Source organism: Aquarana catesbeiana, linkage group LG03 (assembly GCF_042186555.1).
Source record: "Aquarana catesbeiana isolate 2022-GZ linkage group LG03, ASM4218655v1, whole genome shotgun sequence".
Lineage (NCBI taxonomy): Eukaryota > Metazoa > Chordata > Amphibia > Anura > Ranidae > Aquarana > Aquarana catesbeiana.
In genome coordinates this window covers 497,230,030-497,253,436 of record NC_133326.1, presented here as the reverse complement: position 1 = coordinate 497,253,436, position 23,407 = coordinate 497,230,030, and the positions used below count along the sequence as shown (strand labels likewise).

Below are 23,407 nucleotides of genomic sequence, written 5' to 3'. Positions count from 1 at the left end.
GTATTTCCTAGCACACTTACCAGCTGGCCAGCAAAAAAACAAGTTGCGTTAAAACAAGCATTTTAGTTGCGCTGCTTCACCTGCTGTATGGAGCAGTCCTAATTTTGACGTATGATGCTGGAGCATACATAACAATAGATAAATTAAGGATAGGTATGCTTGGAGGCAGAACATTCATCCTTAGCTGCAAAATGTGCTAGGAAATGCATTTTGTTTTGTCTTTTTGTTCTGGTAATAGAAGTGCATGCCAATTGCTGACTGCAAGTTACTGACAGTTACTAAGCAGCATTGCTAAGCTAGGAAAAAAAAAAAAAACAAAACCCCACAAAAACAAGTAATTAGGAAATATACTGTTTAGGAGATATTTACCCTGCATGCAGCCGCTGACGTCACCAGCGCACGCGCTTTGAAGGTCCAGCATACCGTGCCGGACCTTCAGAGCTTCTTGCAGGAACTGAGGGCTTCTTCGCGCATGCACGGAAGTGACGTCATCGCGGCGCCAGAGCCCACAAACCCAGAAAAAAGGCCAGTGGAAGATGTCAGCCCTCTCAGCAGTGACCTCGAATGTGCTAGTATGCCATTGTCTTACAGGTGTTTTTTTTTTTTTTAGATATATTCTGCAGCGGTTTACTACCGCTTTAATCGACTAAAGTTTATTGTGACAATGTACAGGTATGCACAGATAAACACACATCAAAGAACAAACCTTGATGCATTTCACATAAACTACGTAAAATGCAAGGATCCTTATCTTTTACATCTTCACATTAAATCTTACAATCGAAGAAGACAAAGGAATGAAGTGGTTTCATTTTTCTGGAATCTTGTTGAACATACCAGGACCAGGCAAGGTCTGAAAGTCATGATCTTTGACGAATAGGGTATGTAAAGCTGACAACATGCAGCAACAAAGATTCTGTGTCTGTATTACAGTGATATACTCACTTGGAAACAGAGACTTGTGGCACAGCTTTGGTGCTCCCAGTTGTAGGTGGTTTGTCAGTTTTGGTGTCATTATTCTCGGCCGGATTTATCGACTTCTCCTGCCGTTTCTCTGTCAGTGCTGATTCATTTGCCTGAGGTTTTCCAGGCTTAAAGTGGGCATCAGAAATGATCACCTCCTCCCAGTCCTCGTTTTGGTCAGGCAAGGTAGATTGCAAGAGCTGACTAACCGCTTCGGAATTTTCCTTCTCAGACGCCTTGGACTCTCTAACAGTGGTGGATTGATCCTGACTGTCCGTAGTGTCTGTTGTTCGAACGGTGGTGTTTGGCTTATCTTTAGACTGTTTTCCCTGTGTAGATTTGCATTGAAGTGTTAAAAAAGACAAAAGAAGAAAACCCTGACCCCCATCACTAAGGGAGTTTTATCGTCAAACAGAAGCAGCTTGCAAAAGCAGAGTACTCATACTTAGCTATCCAGTGGGTAGCAACTTCAATCTATGCTCTCTTGCAGATCTATGGCCACAACTGGCCGTTCCCTTTCTCTAGGCCCCTACATCACTACAGAACATAATCAGGCGGTGGGTAACAGTATCTGACAAGCAGCAGTATATAAGTACAAACTATATATATATATATATATATATATATATATATATATATATATATATATATATTTTTTTTTTACAAGGGGCCCTAAAGGAACTTTAGTCAGAAAATTAAGTCCTGCTAGATCCCTTCAGGCTGGCCGGTTTTGCAGGTATAGATATGTAAAACATTAAAAACAAGTGTCTTAACTGTATAAAATCCAGTAATACACAGTCTCACCCTGCTCTGCACATGCTCAGTTGCTCTCCAATTTTTAGGCACTGCCAAGATTGTAGAGGCCAATCTGACACCCTTAAAGAGAAATCAAACCCTCCTATCCTTTACAGCCAAGGAAGCTGCTTCTGTTTGATCTGCAACTGTCATGATACTGCAAATCTGATCGGCTATGATCCCAGCCATTTGTTTAATGATTTACTGCTGTTCAGTGGTTCTGGGCTTCAGCAAAATGGCAGCCTCCAGCAAGAAAAAACAGGAGCAATGCTGAAGGTAATTTACAGCACACACTAATTTTAGTAGCGAAATGTATGTTCCTTGCTAAAGAACATTCTTTTTTTAAGAAGTTGTCATGTGTAAAGTTCCGCTTTAAGTTCTATTTCTAAGTCAGAAATAGGGTCTTTTTAAACAGCAGCCAAAATCAATAACATAACAGGCTTGCATTAAAGTATAACTAAAGGCAAAACTTTTTTTTTTTAGATTTGGATAGAGTGGAGAGGGATTAGAACGCTTGTCAGTTTGTATTGCTGTCTGTGTCCTCGTTAAGGAGAATTACCCTCTTTATTTGTCAGGTTAACCATTATCATTGAAAGTAAAAGTAAAAGAAAACCCCAAATTTTGGGCTGTCCCCAGAAAAAATAATAGGAGGGGAAACATTCCAATGCTGACACTAGTTCTGGTGACCTGGGGATCCCAAGTGAATTCCCTTAATTGCAGGGATTTCCTCTCATTTCCTGTTTGGCTATGGGACGGGAAGTGAAGGGACACATTTGGCAAAAAAAAAAAAAAAAAAAAAATCTGACAAGGGTTATAATCCTTTCTTGCTTTATCAAGTGTAAAAAAAAACAAAAAAACAAAAAAAAAACATTTGCTTATAGTTCCACTTTAATAAAGAACAAAAAAAAAAAAAAAAATCTAGGCTTTACAATCAAGTTGAAGAACTTTATGCTTACCTTGGGAATCCACTTTCCCCCGAGGAACTGATTGCACAGGGGACACATGGGAGGTTTATGCCTAGTTACATAACTAAAAGTGCAGGTGGGGTTTGTGCAGCTGCCTCGTCCTCTTCTGGTGTACGTGGTAGCCTACAGGACAGAAGGGAACTGTTAATCTTCTCATACATTATTACACTGGAGGCCTAACAGACTGGCATGACCTTAAAAGTACCCAAGCTAATAGTGCTACAGTGCAGACACCCTATGGCGCTTGCAGGTAACTGTTGTAAATTTACAATCAATGTCACTGTCCTTGTAGAGCTCCTTTGGATCCCAAGCCTTGTAATTATATGCATAATGAAGTTTTAACACGATAATGTAATTTCAAATGTTGTTTTCAATCTTTTGATATCTGCAGCTTTCATTAATACCTGGTTATCCTGCCACAAAACTCGTGTTAAGGCAGTTCCTACTAAGGAATGGTAGCCATTTCCAAAGTGACCCTGTTATATGTTCTCCTGATAGAAATTCAAGCAGCTGTGCTGACACACATTACGCGGGTTTGGTCCAGTTTTAATAGAAAAGCCAGTATAGCTGGTCCTGGAGCATACCTCACATGACCCCACTCTGCAAATTTGGTTATTTTTAGAGCTAAATTGAAGGCAAGCAGATAAATACACAAAGGGGAGCCATTGTACTTTGTACACAGTTCTGCTGAACAGCACAGCCCTGCCTGGTAGGAGAGACCTTATCCTTTACTGCTGCAGTTTCACTTAGATTTTGACAGACTGCTGGCAGCAGAGCTGGATGTTGCACCTTCGTCTTTCAGTCACTCACGCCAGTGTTTGACGCCAATGGGTCAAACAAACAATGGCCACAAAACCTTGCATGGAAGCACTGTTTTATCAATGAAATTATTTTTATTTCTGACCAGCCAGTCCTGAGATTTATATAGTGTTGCACAGCACAATCAGGCTGGTGACCTGAACTCTCTATTACGGTAGTTACAGTACACAATACAGGCTGGTTTCATCTCTACCCTCACCTGTAACTGGATACTGGAGAAAAACTGCAGAATACGGTTGAGATCATGACTCTGTCTTTTAGCATGTTCCTTTTTTGTGAATAGAATAAGCACCTCAATCACAGTTTATCATTTCTTGGCCATTTTTCAGAGAATATGAATAACAACACAAAAACATTTCTTTCACTCATGGTTAGCATTTGGCTGAAGCCATTTGTTATCAAATCAACTGTGTTTACTCTTTTTAAATCAAAAAATTACCCAAATGACCCTTATCAAAAAAGTTTACATACCCTGGTGATTTTGGCCTGATAACATGCACACAAGTTGACACAAAGGGGTTTGAATGGCTATTAAAGGTAACCATCCTCACCTGTGAACTGTTTGCTTGTAATTAGTCTGTGTGTATAAAAGGTCAATGAGTTTCTGCACTCCTGACAGACCCTTGCATTTTTCATCCAGTGCTGCACTGACGTTTCTGGCTTCTGAGTCATGGAGAAAGCAAGAGAATTGTCAAAGGATCTGCGGGAAAAGGTAGTTGAACTGTATAAAACAAGAAAGGGATATAAAAAGATATCCAAGGAATTGACAATGCCAATCAGCAGTGTTCAAACTCTAATCAAGAAGTGGAAAATTAGGGGTTTTGTTGAAATCAATCCATGGTCAGGTAGAACAACTAAAATTTCAGCCACAACTGCCAGGAAAATTGTTCGGGATGCAAAGAAAAACCCACAAATAACTTCAGGTGAAATACAGAACTCTCTGAAAACATGTGGTGTGACAGTTTCAAGAAAGTCACTACTACAAAAATGCCACAAAGTATCCCGCTTATAGGAGATAGAATTTACAGGAACTGGAGGCTCTTTTGCCAAGAGGAATGGGCAGCTTTACCATCGGAGAACTTAAAGAGCCTCATCCACAAATACCACAAAAGACTTCAAGCTGTCATTGATGTTAAAGGGGGTAATACACGGTATTAAGAACTGGGGTATGTAAACTTTTGATCAGGGTCACTAACCATAAGTGAAAGAAATGTTTTTGTGTTATCATTCATAGTCTCTGAAAAATGGCCAAGAAATCATAAATTCTGCCAGGGTATGTAAACTTAAAAGGGCAAGAGTGTGTGTGTGTGTGTGAGTATATATATATATATATATATATATATATATATATATATATATATATATATATACACACACACACACACACACACACACACACACACACACACATATACACACACACAGCAATACATTGTGCCTTATATCTGTTAGAGTTCAGATTTAAATCTTAAACAAATAATCCTCCTATGCCCTATCTATGTTGATAATTTTATGAGCCTGATCTCTTTGGGTCAATTAAATAAGAGATACATACCACAATTTTTAGGTTAAAATAATTTGTGGCATTTATCTCAGGGGCAAGCAATTTACTAAAGAACATACGTTAAATACCGCATGTGGTAATTTTTTTTTTTAAATTTAGCGTTTTTTTTTTAACACCTATGGTAATTTTACCACAGACCAGACCTTCAGCTGCAGAGGGAAGTGAAACATTTAGCAGCGGTATTCCTAACACTGCTAAAAGTGACAGTTCCAGTTCAAAGATGCTGGTTGTCAGGCAGCTGGCATTCGCCGGCATCCTAACAACTAGCACTCCCATCCCGGCACGGGGGATACTCCACAATCTATACAAGGCACTTTGGGTCTGGTATGAATGTTAAGGAGGACTCCACTACAAAAAAAAAAAAAATGGCATCACAGTAGTACTGAACAAGTCTTGTGTAGGACTTAACGCGTATAGGAGTGGTTAATTGTCAATGATGCCATCATGTTATGCATCTAAAAGCTGGTTGTAAGCTGGAAGATTATGTTATATGCAAATTTCTCCTATGGTTTTATGCAAATGCAATTTTATCTTTTTTTTTTTTTTTTTTTAAATACATGCAGTGAACACTATGGGGACGATTTACTAAAACTGGAGAGTGCAAAATCTGATGCAGCTCTGCATAGAAACCATTTTTCCAGGTTTTTTGTCAAAGTTTATTTGAACAAGCTAAAGTTAGAAGCTGATTGAGCTGATTGGATATCATGCACTCTTCAATTCCAGTAAATTAACCCCTATACGTTTTCTTTTCTGTTCTATGTTACTTATGCGTTTATGGTTTGCATACGATGTGTGTCAAAGGAGTAAAGGCAGAAGACAGATCGGAATTACGTACTCATGTGGGAAAAGCGGTTATGACCTCTTACTAAACTTTGGAGGTCATATACGGAGGTGAGTAGACTCACGTCACATTGAATGAAGTGTGTTACGTTTTCTGTGGAGGGGATTCACTACTCTAGAAGACTGACACTTTCATGCATGGATTTCCGAATGGGATTTAATTTAGTTTTTATATTGAATTTCACTATGTTATATGATTCTTTACATATACAGTATTTGTTTAAAATGATTTGGGAATTCATTTGTTTCTATGCACTGTGAGAACATCTTTTCACTTTTTTTTTTATACAAGAGAAGTGATTTTGAGTTTTTGGTATATTATTTACAATTGAATTGTTTAGAGTCAGGGTGGAGCTGTACTATTTTGTTTACGGCTTTACCTCAGGTAATTGCCACATTTGCAACAGTTTACATATTGCATGAGATATTTTGTATAAAAACACAAATATCTCATGCAGTAAGCATTAGTGAATTTACCCCTTTGTGCCTTAACCACTTCCCGCCCGCCCTATAGCGGATTGACGTCCGGGAAGTGGTTCTGTTATCCTGACTGGACGTCATATGACGTCCAGCAGGATAACATGCCGCAGCGCGCCCTCGGGGGCACGCATCGCGGCGATCGGTGGAGCGGTGTGTCAGTCTGACACACCGCTACACTGATCTTGGTAAAAAGCCTCCGGCGGAGGCTCTTTACCACGTGATCAGCCGTGTCCAATCACGGCTGATCACGCTGTCAATAGGAAGAGCCGTTGATCGGCTCTTCCTCACTCGCGTCTGACAGACGCAAGTAGAGGAGAGCCGATCGGCGGCTCTCCTGGCAGGGGGGGTCTGCGCTGATTGTTTATCAGCGCAGCCCCCCTGCAGATCACCACACTGGACCACCAGGGAAGGGGCAACATGTGGATGGCCAGGTATGTACCCCATGGCCATCCACATGTGCCCAGTGTGCCAAATCTGTGCCAATCAGTGCCCACAAATGGGCACTGATTGGCACAATTATGTTGCAGTGATGCCCAACAATGCCACCCTTAGGGGCATCACTGCAAACAAGTAATGCCATCAGTGCCACCCATCAGTGTCCATTCATGCCACCTGTCAGTGCCCATCCGTGCCCATCTATCAGTGCCCATCTGTGCCAACTATCAGTGCCACCCATAAGTAACCATCAATGCCACCTACAAGTGCCCATCAATGCCACCTATGAGTGCCCATCAGTGCCGCCTATAAGTGCCCATCCGTGCCGCCTATGAGTGCCCATCAGTGCCGCATACCAGTGCCACCTATCAGTGCCCATCAGTGCCACCTATCAGTGCCGCCTATCAGTGCCCATTATCAGTGCCCGTCAGTGCCACCTCATCGGTGCACGACGCGTTTCGTCATACAAGACTTCGTCTGGGGTATGGTGGGCCGCCATTTTGGATGACCCCGGAAGTGCCAATGCAAACAAGCCTGGGAGCTGGATTCTCATCAGAGGGGTCTTTGTCCCTATATAAAGGAGTCTGGCTGCAGTGGGCAAGTACCCCAGACGAAGTCTTGTATGACGAAACGCGTCGGGAGGACTCCACTGCCACCATTTTACTTGCAAGCGCTTTTTATTCTGAAATGTAAGTGTTTTTCCTTTTAATAAATTTTTTATGGTTTACGGAATTATGCTATGAGCCCCTTCTTCATTACATGTGGGTAATGTCCGTTGGTGTCCGAGCTTCCATATGAAGAAGACCTCTTTGGGATAGCAACGTTACAACTTTACCATTCACCAGCCCTTGGTTCCCTACCTTCATTGCCAGTGAGCAATCCAAGCCTGTTTGACCCATATAGCGTATGCTAGGTGGGTCCCAACTTTCTGGTAAGCCTCCAGTCATCCTAGGTGGCGGTTTCGCACAAGGGTCTGTCAGCACATGTTGGATTACATACAGCAATCTCTCACGAGTATATGTTTTGGAATTTATCACCATTGCAAAATTTATGTTCACCGTATCTGCACATTCAGTTTTGGACTTTATTGCCATTTTTACATCCTGTTATCACTTTTGGTGACCCTAAGGCTTTATAACATAAGTGTTCTATATGTATGAATGTTCACAAAGTATACAAAACACTATCTTTTCACAATTCATTTTGCTATTATATGTGGTATAGCAATATTTTCTTTCTCATTTTTTAGCGCTACACTTGGTTATATATGATTTATTACAAATTTTCTATTTGTTGTGTTAGCTGCTTACATCTATGATTTTTTTGGAGTAAGCGCATGGTTTATAGGTTTTTTATGTCATTCAAATTGCGACAGCGCTGAAAGCTGAAAATTGGTCTGGGCGGGAAGGTGTCTAAGTGCCTGGTATTGAAGTGGTTAAACATGGGACTATTGGCAAAATACAATATACAAATAACAAACAAATGGGAAAGTGTTATAACAACCTGAAATCTTCTCAATGTATTAACCGAGTATGGCATATGCTAGTACTCACCAGTTTTATAGAGCGAGAGGTTTCAGTAATGGAGCGATTGGTCATGGGCAACATAATAAACTGGGAGGGGGTAGATGGAGTAGAGTTCTCCTCTGTGTCCTGCGGGAGAAATTGTGACAGAGAAAATTATATAAGAATGAGTGGTCATCATGAGCAACTACTTCAGGTTTGTTCTGCACAATTTTATCTGAATTTTTATTTTATTTTTTTATAACCAGACTTCATATTTACTGTTGGTAAAAACAACCATTTGGTCCCCTTACCTGGATGGCCATAACTGTGACAACAGACATTCCTCTAGGTACGTCTGACCTTGAAATAGCAAGGCCTCCATCTTCCTCAACGACCATGCTGGTGGCTGGATAAGTGCTTGTTTCTCCAATCTCCAAAGTAGCATCATCCAGGATGATCTCCCCTGCTACTTTATCAGTCCCAGCACAATGGGAATAGACTCCACCAGGTAAGACTTCGCGCACTGCATTTGCGCCTTCATCTGTGAGTCCCTCTAGATCGATGAGCTGTTCAGAAAGCCCTGACCCCAAAGTATAGACATTCTGCCCTCCATTGTGGGACAAAGCAGCCGATGGAGCCAAGATTGCACTTTCCTTGAGATGAGTCAGACCTACATCTTCTTCAGGAGGAGGTTTAGGCACCAGGATGTACTCTGAACGGGGAAGGATCTTTCTAAATCCAGGAACATCAGAAATCATGGTGGAGGGGCTGCATTTCATGTTCTGCCCAAATTGAAATAGACATTATTGAATGTTAAATGAGATAGTAACTGAACCATGTAGCTGGCAAAAAGATGCATTACGTTTCACTTTCCATTATAACAGTCAAATGTTATTGAAACAAAAGTTTAGAAATTAGGGTTTGTTAAAAGCTAGCTGTTCTAATAAACAGTGAAGCTGAGAGAGGCAATTATAGCTCCATGCTCCAACTCTTCTACCTGAATGTCCTGCCTAAATGAATGCTGAGTCCATTTACCATCCATCTACAACAGCTAGGTGTTGGAACCTCATATGAAAATTTTAAAATCATATGTATATACTGTATATTTAGCAGATTATAGTCCTGTGTCTGGCTTATGTCATAAAGTAGGCTAAAAGAGTTAACCAATTTAATCACTTAAGGACCAAGCCTTTTTTTGACAACTGTTTACGTAAAAATCAGGTTTTTTTGATAGAAAATTACTTAGAACCCCCAAACATTATATATATTTTTTCCAGACACCCTAGAAAATAAAATGGCAGTTGTTGCAGTACTTTATGTCACACCGTATTTACGCAGCAGACTTACAAGCGCAATTAAAAAATAAAAAATACACCTTTTTTGAATTAAAAAATAAGACAGTAAAGACAGCCCAATTTAGATAATATTATGCTGAGTAAATTGATACCCAACATGCCATGCTTCAAAACTGCACCTGCTCGTGGAATGGTGACAAACTTTGGCACTTAAAAATCTCCATTGGCAACATTTACATTTTTTTTACAGGTTACCAGTTTTGAGATACAGAGGAGGTCTAGTGCTATAATTATTGCTCTCGCTCTAACAATCATGGCGATACCTCACATGTGGTTTAAACATAGTTTTCATATGCGGGCGCGACTTGCATATGGGATTGCTTCTGCGAGCGAGCTCGGTGGGACAGGGTGCTTTTTTATTATTTTACTTTTTATTTTTACACTGTCCTTTTCAGAAAAAAATAATTTTGGTCACTTTTATTCCTATTACAAAGAATGTAAACATCCCTTGTAATAAAAATAAATGCATGACAGGACCTCTTTAATGTGAGATCTGGGGTCAAAAAGACCTCAGATCCCACATTTACACTTAAATGCAAAATAAAATTTCCCCTTTAAGACCATTGGGCGGAAGTGACGTTTGACGTTGCTTCCGTCATCCAATGTTATGGAGGCGAGTGGGGGCCATCTTTCCCTCACTCGGCACCGGTAAGCGGCGGAGACGACCAGAGCGGTGGGAGGAGGGATTATCTTACGGCGAATCCGCCACATAGACCACTTTTATCATAAAGAGAACCACCCACCGTTTCTGAAAATACCAGGGTTAAGGCAGCTATCTGCTTCCATGACCTCGGTATTCTACGTCAAAATACCGACTTACAGCTATGGAAGTTTGCGGTAAGTGGTTAAAGTACATCTAAACCCTAAACAAATGTTACATATAAATCGCAGCTTTTCAGTCCTTAGATAGTGTGGCTGCATTAATTTTCTTTTTTGCAGGCTTTCTCCTCATTTATTGTGACCTTGTGATTTTACAAAGATATAAAATATTAGTTAAATGTGAAATTGCATTTAATGCATATTAGGATTTTTATTGGGGACATGAATCAGCAGCGGAGCAAGATAGCCATATGATTCTGCAGCTCCGTTCTGCCAGGCAGCATACAGCAAAGGAGCAGCGATCTCTCCTACCTCACATGACACCCGCAACACAGCTCACATCCCTGGGCACACTGTCGGCCATGTCCCACAAAAAGAGTGAGCCTACAGGACCTTGCAAGGTCAGAGTTCTGAGCTATTTATTTGAAGCAATTTTAATGACGTAGCCATCTCTGTTTAAGATTCCACCAACAAGCTTAGAAGAAGATCCACAGCGCTCTCCTCTTTTTTGAGTGCATAAAACTTTTATGACCCCTGCCACTGACAACTAGAGGGACTATACCTTCTACTCGCATACCCAACATTCATACTCATGAATTGTTCTCTTCCTGACGGATAAACACACGCTACAGAATGTTTCTTCTGCCCAGATTGGGCTTATCACTTGGTGGGACCCGCATCGGTCATCATTAAACTTTTTACCACTCCTTCCCCCTCATAGACGCTTTCTATGAAGACTTAACAAATCGTTGCTCACCCACCCAGTCTATCAGGAACAGATCAAATCCAAGATCGACTCCTTTTTCAATATCAACACAAGCTTGTTCCTAGATAACACTATCTTATGAAATGCTCACAGATCGTTCCTTACAGGTGTGCTTTTTAAAAGAAGTGCCCAGGAGAACAGAAGACCCAGGGCTATTACTTCCCATATTCTCAATGCAACAAACCAACCCAGTCCTCTTGTTGCAGCAGAATTATGTAATCTTACGACCCATTTCAGTGCTCATCTTCACAAAATTTTTGATTACTATATTAGGCCGGGTTCACACTATGTGCGGAGCAGCTCACAGCATTGGGTCTGGTGCATCCCTGTTCTCCATTTCAAGGGTAAATTAGGTCCAAATTTTTGCCTGAATTCTGACCTGAAACAGAGCCAAAGAAGCACAGGACCCTTCTGCTGTGCGCTCCGTGGTTGCCCCGTCATGTGAATTGGATGCGGGGATACAATTCACATAAGTGTGAACCCAGCCTTTACAAAGGCTCTGTGCCACTTGGTACTTCCAGGGTAATAGACCCGGAGCTGTCCTGGCTAAACAACACAAGCGCAGACTAGCCAAGACCGGAATACCTTATCTCTTTGACTCTCAAGGTATAAAATGTATTAACCCCAGGTTATGGACCAGATGGGGTTTGTGACTGGTAGAGTGGCCTCTGATTGAACAAGATTAGTGAACCTTAGCCAATGGGCCAAGCATAATGAAATGCCTTCTCTGCACTTATCTTTGGATGCAGAGAAGATATTTGATAGAGTTCATTGGACATACTTAAGGGAGGACCTTCTTAAATTTGGCCTTTTAGGCAACATCCTTTCTGCTATATTAGGCCTATATTCAACATTTAGGGCAAGGGTTTTGACTTCCTTTCTGAACCTTTTAATATGTCTAATGGGACTTGACAGGGTTGCCCCCTGTCCTCTTATCTTTGCTCTTGTTATGAAGCCACTAGCAGAATCCCTATGCTCCAAAGCACAAATTACAGGTATCACAGCAGAACAGAAAAAGCATGAACATTCTCCCAGGCCCCTGCGTCCTTATTAAAATACCTAGGAATTCAGCTAGTTTCCTGGCCAGTTAATCTTTTTTGCCTGAACCTCAAAGAGCTGGTGGGAAAACTTCAATCCATTTGCCAAGATCTCAGATACACAAAAACGTACTGGGCTCTGTGCATTATGCTCACTAAAATGTTTTTTATTGCTTCATCTCTTGCATATGTTCAGCACCCTCCCTATTCTAATCCTACATTTATACCTTCTTAACCACTTGCTTACTGGGCACTTAAACCCCCCTCCTGCCCAGACCAATTTTGAGCTTTCAGCGCTGTCGCACTTTGAATGACAATTGCGCGGTCATACAACACTGTACCCAAATTTAATTTTTATCATTTTTTTCCCACAAATAGAGCTTTCTTTTGGTGGTATTTAATCACAGCTGGGGTTTTTATTTTTTGCTAAACAAACAAAAAAAGATGGAAATTTTTGAAAAAAAAAAAAAAAAAAAAAAAAAAAAAAAAAAATCATGTTTAATAGTTTGTTATAAAATTTGGCAAACAGGTAATTTTTCTCCTTCATTGATATGCGCTGATGAGGCGGCACTGGTGGGCACGGATAGGCTGCACTGATGGGCACGGATAGGCACAGTTAAGGCCGCACTGATGGGGACAGGTAAGGCGGTACTGATGGCCACTGATGGGCGCTGATGGGTGGCACGGATGGGCACTAATAGGTACCACTTATGGGGGGCACTGATGGGCACTGGTAGGTGACACTGATGGGCACTGATAGGTTGAACTGATGTGGGTGCTGATGGGTGGCACTGATGTGGGTGCTGATGGGTGGCACTGGTGGTCACGCTGTCAGCACGAGGAGGAAAAGTAGCCGATTAGCAGCTCTGTTTAAATCACATGATCAGCTGTCATTGGCTGACAGCTGATCATGTGGTAAGGGGTCGGGACCGACCCCTTACTCTGATCTGTGATCAGGCGAGTCTCAGACTCGCTGATCACCGAGCGCGCCCTGCAGAGGGCGCCCAGGCCGCTCGTGCACGGGACGACGTCAATAGACGTAGTCCCGGCAATTTAGATCCGCGCTGTTGCTGTCATTTGGCAATGGCCCGGATCTGAAGCAGTTAAACTATAATCCCTGCTGAACTCCTTCATCTGGGTAAAGAAACACCCATGTATCTATCTGCAGCTCATTTCTTTGTACACCCATGTCAAAAGGTGGAATGGGTGCTCTCAACATCTCTGTGTATTATAAAGCGGTCATATTGGAACAATTTGAGTCATTATCAGCCCCTGCACACTCCTGGATTCAAATTGAGCTCACTAAACTCTAAAGTGCTTTTTAGCTCCTGGAACACTATGACCGTTTCTAGGTCCCGTCACAGCGACCCTAAAAGTCTGGTTCTCCCTTCAACAGCTAGGCAATGGCATACCTAAATGACTCGTAAATATTATTCCACTCAAGTCTTTAGAATTTCTTTACTCTGATTTGCCTCTGTGGGACTTGATGTCTGCAGGGATCACACATGTTGGAAATCTAAAACACAGAATTGGAACTTGATTCCTTTCAGGACCTATACTCTAAAAAAATTTTACTCCAGTCTCACACTCTTAAACAATCATGGACTGATCACACTTTATTAATCGGACTTGGTAAAATTTCTTGGTCTTCCCCTACCACTCTGTAAGGAAATCTAACGTTTCTATAACCCATTGCTTAATCCAAGCCCTCAAACCAAAACCCCTTTGATGGTTTTCTGGGAAGGACTTTTGCAACGCTCACTCTTCTACAAGCAATGGTGCAATTAAACAATCCGTTGAATCTCTCCAAGTGCATCTCCAAATGGGAGAACATTCAGAAGACATACCACCTTTGATACTATACCCCTTTCTTCATTAGTCAATTGATTGTCTTACTCTGACATTACTCAGGTATTTTTGGTACTATTTATATTTTTTTAATTGTAAGGCCTCTTGCGCACTGCTCCCTGAAAACGCTCAGCATTTTTACCTGTATACTTGCAAATACGCACAAATATGCATAAAAGCCATGCTTCCTGCTTGTGTGTGCATATACTAGCAAGTGATATACAGCACATCCTCCGTTTTTTTTTCTGCCAGGAATGTCTGATGCTCATACTTCAGTACAGTATGACTAGAGATGTGAAGGCCTGGGAAAAAAAACGGAAACATTCGAAAAAAAAAACATTTTTTTCCCCGTTTTTCTCCTGAAGGCTTTTTTGTTTTTTTCCAAAAAATGGAAAAAAAAAAAAAAAAAATAAAATAATTGTGGAATATTTTATTTTACCATGATGAATAAAATATTTTAAGACATTTTTAAAATGTATGATATAAGATTATTCTAATTTCTGTGCACTGAGTGAGGACAAGCAAGTCCTAGGTAACAAACTGAACCCTCCAATGCAAGAACAGTATGCATTTCTTAGGAGGTGCTGTGCTGCTATTGTAACAAGAACCGGTCCGGTCAAACCTTACGTTTTTAGAAGTTCCTAATTGTGATGACGGACAAAAAAAAAAAAAAAAAAGAAGAAGAGTAGCTGCAGAAGCAGAGACGGATACTGACAATTTCAGCTCAGAAAATGATTCTGATTAAATGTACATTCGTCCCACCCTCTTCTTAACACTTCCCCCAGCTTCAATTCTTTTTATGAGAATGGGGTTTTTATTTTTATTTAAGATTGTGGAGAGGAAATATGAAAAATTGTTACTTTTGGTTTTGAAAATTGTTTTGTGGAGGCTTTTTGGCTGTTCCACATAAACTAGTAAGTAGTTCAGGAAATTGTTGCTCCCTTTGTTACAAATAAATATTATAAAAAAGTAAATTCTGTTTGTGATAATTGTTTGGCTACACTATATTTTTAATATGCTAGTTGTGAAAATTTTATGCCAAGTCAAATTGTCCATAGTCATATTTTATGTTCCTAAAGTAACAGTAGCATTTTTTTCAATTTTTCCGAAAATTTCCGTTTTGCCCCCAAAAAAAACTGAAAAAAAAACAAAATTTTTTTCCCAAGCTTCAAAATTTACGGAAATTTTACATCTCTAAGTACGACAGAGGCCTAAAGTTACTTTTAGGCTAAAATAATGAAGGTAGCTTGCCATTTTTGTATCCTTGATCGAACCATTACCTGACTGATAATTTTTTATTAGCAATACGCGGTTTGTTATTTTACAACAATCCTAACACCCATTTGTCTTTTGACATACATTATATATCAGTACCCTGTCCTTTTTCTACTTATTTTGCCTCTTCTTTGTACTAGCCGTTGGTAATATATTTATGTTAAACTGAGTGTAATGAAATGGCCTAACACCACCACTCAGAGCCAAGTTACCTTTAAATTATAAACAAACAATCAAACGCTTAACATTCATATAAAAGAAGTTGTGCACTCCACATCAACCACTATACATGAATTACAAACATTAGCAGCTGCTATAAAAAAAAAAAAAAATGTATACAAATAAAATAGCAAAAGATTCCAGTTCTAAAACACTGTGCAAATACAATGCTATAGCAGTGCTCCTATCAGTCCATCAGACTATGACTGGCATTTATATGGTTAAATATACAAGGAGGAGTCTGACTATTCTTAGAGCTGTATTCACTAAGTGTCGACGGTGATCCTAGTAGTTGTTAAAACATGCACCATACACCCAGGTCCGCACCTCGTGAGTCACACTCCCCGAGGGGATTCCACTCACCAAAAAACAGTATGTCACAAGCCTCAAAATAATCCTTGAGCTACTTGAAGGAAAGTCATCCACAATATAGGCCAGGTTAGGGTTGCAAATCACTCAAATAATACAGGATCATAGAAAAGAGAGATTCCACATAGCGTGATCGTGTATAACAATTTTATTGTAGCCAACCGACCCCCTTACAGATTATACATACAAGTGGTTTATGACAATGAGCATGTAACAAGAGCATAGTCACCAGTCCGCTGAATAGGAGAGCGCCAGTGAGGGTTATGTGTTTTGTCATTACGTCGCCCTCAGACGAAGTCGTAATGACGAAAACGTGTCAAGGCGTGACCTCTATGGCGACCAGAAGTGATGCATGCATGTCGCAGTCAGCGAGAGACAACCAGGAGGAAACAGCGCAGCCGCGTAACCTGCACTGGCGCTCTCCTATTCAGCGGACTGGTGACTACGCTCTGGTTACATGCTCATTGCTATAAACAGCTTATACGTATAATCTGTAAGGGGGTTGGGTTGGCTACAATAAAATTGTTATACAGGATCACGCTATGTGGAATCTCTCTTTTCTATGATCCTGTATTATTGGAGTGATTCGCAACCCTAACCTGGCCTATATTGTGGATGACTTTCCTTCAAGTAGCTCGAGGATTATTTTGAGGCTTGTGACATACTGTTTTCTGGTGAGTGGAATGCCCTCGGGGAGAATGACTCACGGGGTGCCGACCTGGGTGTCTGGTGCACGTTTTAACAACTACTAGGATCACCGTCTATCCTCAGAGCTGTACTCAGGAAGCGTCATCACACTACTACCTATATGTTTAGCCATATAAATGCCGGTAATACAGTGTATTTATGTTTCTACTTGTTGGCTTCTGTATTCATTTAAAAAGCATAAAGAAAAAGAAAAAAAAAAAAAAAAAGAAAAGGGGGAATTTCTATACTTATTGTAATATCTTTCCTTGGAAGTCCATTGGAGGACACTGAAGAAGAAGTCTTTAAATAGGAACCTCGCCCCCTTTTTTTAATCTTCTTTCCCCTCTTACCTAGTTTCCTGGGTTATCCTCAAAACACATAATCACTGAGATACTCATGTGGGATCCCAGTAGACTGTGGGCAGCTGGGGATGTCAGTCTTGCCTAAGTGAGAAAGGCAGAAGCTTGGGCTGCTCCCCAAAAAAGGTATTCCCACCTAAAAAAAGAAAAAAAGTCCATAGACCGGACCCACTTGTCCCAGGAAGACATGATGTTGCATTGAAGATGAAACTGGGCAAAGCGAACTGCCTTGATGGCTCAAAGAAGGCTACCATCAGGTCTAGGATTCATGCAAGCGTGGATAGTCAGATGGTTTCTGGGCTGGAGAGTTCATAACAGAGCTGAGGGTCTAAAGTTTCTCCTGTGGGGGAGACACTTATGTCTGAGATGTGTCCAGAACTAGACCCAGATATTCCAAGCGATGAGTTGGTTTGAATGAGTATATTTGAAGGTCCAGGATCCACTAAAGACACTGTATTATCTGGGCAATCAGAGAGATATGTTATTCAAGAGCCCTTGTAGACTGTTCCTTAAACAGAGTGTTGTCCAAGTATCCCACAATGGGGATATCATGAAAGTGCAACTTTAATACTGGGGCCAGAACCTTAGTGAATACCCAAGGTACAGATGAGAGGCCTAAGGGCAGGGCAATGAACTGGTAAGTCAGGGACTCTACAACAAAACATAGGAATAACTGATGCGTTCAAAAGATAGGAACATGAAGTCATTCAGAGCCTCACATTCCAAGTTTGGGGAATGTCCTCTTTCGGTTCTGCAAACAGTGAACAGGTTTGAGTAAAACCCATGTAACTGCTGTTCTACTGGAATGTGGGCAATGGCACCTTGATCCAGAAGACCCCCGAGGGCTTAATGAAAATCTACTAGTCTGTAGGGCGACAGAAAAAGGTTGCAGGTATCAAACAGAGCAGGGCTGCAGGAAGTGAAACTCCAGTTCGTATCCCAGGGATATCAATAGTGTCTGGGATGTAAATGGTCTGTCCCCCCTTCTCCCTCCCCTTTCCAGCAGATGGCTAGTCTAAAAATTTAGCAGACCTAGCAGATGGATGGGGAGCCAAGTATGGAGGGTCTTGAGAAGGAAGTTGAGGGAGTCGAGAAATGAAAGGGATGTTTCTTTACATTCAGAGAGATTACATCATAGTATGTTCCTAAAGCTGGGAACACACCAACAGTCTTTTTCTTTGCAACCTGCTGGGTTGCCTGAAAAAAAAAAACAAAAAAAAAAAAAAAAAAAAAAAACCTGACAGCTCCGGTCGGAGCCGCTGTACTAACCATAGGGGACTGCCCACCCCCACCAAAACACTCCGATCTGCGCTCTCTATCATTGGCTGAGAGCGTTAATTGGCAGTCGGTCAGCTGCTGGTTTTCCAGCATGCACGTCCGACAGAAGCTGGCCGAACGGCTCCTGTCAGACAGACTGACATACACACGGGACAAACTTTTTTTTAGACCGGCCGTTGTTTTCTGACATTCGGCCTGTGTGGATAATGGGCGCTTCTACCACCAGTAGCATTCTTGATGATGTTATCTAAAAGCAGGTCTGAACTCATTGTTCCTTAAAGGCTATGCAAATCAAAAGCTTCTTGCACAAGGGTTCCACAATTCATGCCCTATGCATATGTACCAACATCAGACACATGCAAAAGATAAGATATGAGGCTCCCAGAAAACAGAAGTTTTCTTAAGGGTTTTTGGCCAGTCAAACATGGTATAAAAAAAAACCTGTTTCTGTCAGAATCAGTTGAAGGGCAGGATCCGCCAGGGAAAACATCAAGGAAGGGCTTCTAACAACTTATCAGCATGGTAAGTGCCTTGTTAAAATGGGACACAGCCAGAATCACAGCAAGAAAATACTTTTTTTTAAATCCTTACAAAACAGATGCTAATAAAAACACAAGATGCTTCCAATTTCCATAGAAAAATAGTTGGAAAAAAGAATGCAAAGAGTATTTTTACTGTCTTGGGATTTTTAAATCACCCAAGACTAAAAAGAGCAATGGTCAAAGAAACAGGCTGGTACTGGTTGGTTTCAGAGAGAAGCACACTGCATCAATAAAAGCTGAAAAGGTTGCCTAGAATTTGTGGGTAATGGCACTAGAACTTGACTCTTTAGGGACAAGCCTATGAGTCAAGAATTTCAGAAACGCAGAATCAGACATGACCCAGACGTCATTAGGGTCGTGAATAAATCGCATAGAACATGATGGAGAAGATACAAGAGCTTGCTTGTGACCTCTACAATATGAGTCAGCAGATAACTGGGTGGTTTCGATCAGTCTTGCAAGACTGTGGTAAACGCCTTAGTCAAAACAGCAGAGGATCTAGCCACACCTTATGGGAGCCAAGGGAAACGCCAAAGATGGGATGCAGGCTGCCAGCAGAGGGCAACATGACTCCAGACTGCAGATGTTGGAACCGTCAGTAGGTACGCTGCAAGCCGCCCCCAAAGCAGTTAGTAGAGAGTGAGCTGGTTGCAGTCGATACAGTGGGATTGTCCTCTCTGTGTCCAGAACCAGACGTGCTATGACTGCATGGTGGTAAGGCAACTCATAGGCTCAGGGAAAGAGGCAAGGCCTCAACTACTTATGAAATCCAGACAGCTCGTAGCAGGTGAGGATTAGATGGTCAGAAATGACCAAATTCACTGTAGACAGACAACAGGAACAGAATGAAAATCAAATTTCCATGGGGCTTTTTGTAAGCAGGAACAGTGTGAGGAGAAGCTTTATAAATTTTGTATGGTGTGAAGGAGAGCATGGGCGTAAAACTTCTCCCAGCAGATGATGACAGTGCTCAGTTCCACAGCGTTAACTCAGACAGGAAGTGGGAAATAATGCCCAGGAACTTATGCAAATTAGATAAGCTCCCGATGCTTGGCATGACCTGCTTCTCCTTAAGTGAGACAAGACAAGAACTGAGGCAATCCATGTGGCATTGGACCTAGAAAGTAAACCACAGCCAACTTTTACCAGCACCAAGTCTGGAAAGCGCACTACTACCCAGTGTACAAAAGTTACTTCAAGGCTACCAACTAATGTCCAGTCCAGCAGGCTTCAGGTGCGATACTTCAAAAGCCAGGGTGAGGATGATCTCATTGGATAGCTGCAACAGGGGATAAAACTCCAGCAGCAATGTAGCGAGGAGTTTAAAAACATGACTAAAAAAAGGTTCTAGCAAAAATTAGGTTAGTCTAACACAGCAGAAAATAGGTGAATAAAAGAGGTCCATCCTTCTAGGCCACTAGCAAAAAACCAAGGCATGCTAGTAGTATGAGAGGGTCATTTTGTGCTGGCCTACAGATTTGTTTGCCAGCATCCAATACTCCTGTAGATAGCAGTAAAACCCAAAGGTTAAAGACTTCCTGCATCCGTCGTTGAAGAAATAGTTGATATTTTATGTTCTGCTCAAAAAAAAAGCTTCCGATATACAGAATTATACAATATCCAAAATACAACACAAAGACTGCAATATTTCCTATATATAAATTAACTGAAAGAATAATTCTAAAATCTATTTCAAGTCATAGTTCTGATAAAGCTCCTGTAAGCGGCAGTACACGTACAGGGTCCAGACCCTCCTTCTCTAACTTGGCTCGCTCCAGGTAATAGCTCTTCTCTGCCACACTCAGTAGTTTCCAGCTCTCACTGATCTTCTTGTTGATTTCGGACTGGGGAAGATGAGGTACCTCTTGCTGGACTTTGAGGTAGATATCATAGTAGTAAAGCAAATAGGCTGACCTGGAACATGAGAAGATGCTTAAAATTTAATTAATAAAAGGTGTTTTTTGTTTTACAAACATTCAACGTAAACTTGTCATTACCCAAATCTAACCAGGTTACAGTACTACAATGCAGGAATAGCATGCTTTACAGCATATTATATATAGACACAGGTGGAAGAGATGCATGGTGGTACAAATCCCAGGGAGCTGTAACATGGAAATTTTGACACTTCCCGAGAGTGTCAAGAGCTTGCTTGCCTCCTCTCAAACGCTTACTGGTCCATCATTATTATAGGCAGTCTTATTGGCCAAGTAGAAGGAAAGTAAGCACTTCACATTATCGAGAAGTGTTGGATTTTGCATGTTATAGTTTACTGGAATTTGGGTCACCTGAACCATGGGAAAGTATCCAAAATACATGTGCATTGCACTGCAAGGTGGCTGCATTTTAACGTTGAAGCCTGTTCAGTATCTTTTGGGTGATGACAGGTATGCTTTAAAGCAAAAGGACAATAAAACTAATAAAACTTTAAGCCTGTTTGGTCATTTTGTTAAAGTTACATCTCATGAATTAATATAACAGAGATCATGAAGGTAAACTGAGGATCTTGGAGTGTGAGAGACATTATTGCATTGAGGTCCCAACTTTTGTTAATGTTTAAGGCAAATCAATACCTAATTAAGCTTAAAACTACTCCCACCCCCATTCTAAGCCTATTTCATTTTCCCTGTAAAAGGAAAAATGCCTATACTTCCCTATTCTTGTTCTGGTCACACGATCAGGTCCTAGTAACGACTTCAGTGTAGAGGAAGGACAGCCGACAACGGATAACCTATATTAAGTCCGACTGACACAATCGCACAGACTCAGCAGCAGCGGTTGTCAGCAATCTCTCCTCTTTACCAATGCCAGCCTCTGGAGAGGTCATGTGACCGGTCCGGAGTGACTTCAGAATAGGTAAGTATAGGCATCTTTCCATTTACAGGGTAGATAGCTTAGTTAGGTTTAGACTTGCCTTCCACTTTAAAGGCTAAGTTCACATTTTGTAAACAATATTCAGGGTGTAACATGTTACTGTTGCAGCAGCCCCTACACCGTTGTGACAGCGAGTGTGTGGGGGGGGGTGCACTGCAAATAACTTTTTGGCTGTCAGCTTGTAGCAATCTAGGTAGTTCATTGGTGCTTCCTGTCACTGTACAGGTACAAGCAGACAACTTACACTGGCAGTCTGCAAGAGCCCTGCATTGCACCAGTGAACTGCTGATCACGGGCTGCAATGCTTTGCGGACCCCTAGAAAAAAAAAAAAAAATAATAAGTGCATATTTTTTATACCTGCATAAAGATGTGCATTTATTAAGTTTTTTTTATTTTTTTTACAAAGGTGAACTTATCCTTAAAGTGCAAGTTCACCTTTACAGAAAAATCTGTAAGATGAAGATGAACTTACACAGGACCCACAGACCCCAAACAAAAAAACACTTTACTCGCTACTAGATGGGGGTGAGCTACTGCATATTGCAGTTTCCTTTTTTGATCAGCACAATGTGCCTTTTTCACACATTACATAAAGCACATCGTGGCAGTTTGGACAAGATAGTCTGAGTGGGAGGGCTTTAAATAATTGCTGCTAGGATGCAATTCAGAACAGTACTGTTATAGGCTATGCCGTTACATTTCTTTGCTACAGTTTTCATTACAACATACCCATGTTGCTATCAGAAATAAAGGCTAAAGAATTCCTTAACAGGGGATTGGCTGCTACACAAGGACAACACTCAATGCATTAGCTCTAACACACACACACATCTCTAGGCTTATGAATGTTCATAGACATGCTAAGTGCTGGACAGCCTTCAGTAATACCTTCAAAATCTCTGACCCACTGTTGTCACACACCTTTTTTGTCTCTCCCTTTAGCTGACCTCTGGCTTCTGACCCTGGCCTTATTCCTCTAGACCAGAGGTCTTGAATTAAAATTTATGGCGGTCTGGTCAGAAAAATTTCCTTCGAGCAAAGGTCTGAATTTTGTTAGCAATATAACACATCATCCCCCGTAAACCATCATCTTCAGCGTACCTTATACATCATAGTCCCCTTTACATCACAGTCCCCACTTTAAAGCAGTCCCACAGTGTCCTCAGTTCCCCTTCACAACACAGCGCCCCTTTACACAACACGCAGCACCCCTTTATACTCCCTTAACACAACCCAGAGCCCCTTTTAATGCAGCCCTCCCATGCACAGTCCTATGGTACCTTTAGCAGGGCAGAGGCATTAATCATCCTGGAGTGTCCTCACCTGAGCCTCCAGACTGGCCACCGATGTCATCCTCACAGCGGACAGGGAGCTTCAGAGTGGGACTGAGGGGTGGGAGGCTTTTCATATTAACAAGCCAGGTAATCACTTGCTTGTTAACATAACTTGGGCAGCTCCCACCCCCGTCCCGATCTCCAGCTTCTCACACCACCGCCCGCCGTGAGGATGACATTGGTGGCCGGGCAGGAAGCCCGGGAGAAGACACCCAGCTATAGCAGTGGCACGGCCGCAGTCCGCACAGGCTGTCAGTCGGTCCGCTACCAGACTGCCA

General features: G+C 41.5%; 1 protein-coding gene across 2 annotated transcripts in view; it reads right to left on the bottom strand.

The window, feature by feature from the left end:
• HMGXB3 (HMG-box containing 3) overlaps positions 1 to 23,407 on the bottom strand; it is a 106,925-nt gene that overhangs the window by 63,088 nt on the left and 20,430 nt on the right. For both annotated transcript variants that reach the window (XM_073621076.1, XM_073621077.1), the window contains 5 exons: positions 20,660 to 20,834; positions 8,678 to 9,148; positions 8,415 to 8,513; positions 2,715 to 2,846; positions 946 to 1,292 (listed from right to left, as the gene is read on the bottom strand). In XM_073621076.1, the coding sequence (XP_073477177.1) occupies positions 946 to 1,292; positions 2,715 to 2,846; positions 8,415 to 8,513; positions 8,678 to 9,148; positions 20,660 to 20,834 (1,224 nt within the window). The remainder of the gene's footprint in view (positions 1 to 945; positions 1,293 to 2,714; positions 2,847 to 8,414; positions 8,514 to 8,677; positions 9,149 to 20,659; positions 20,835 to 23,407) is intronic.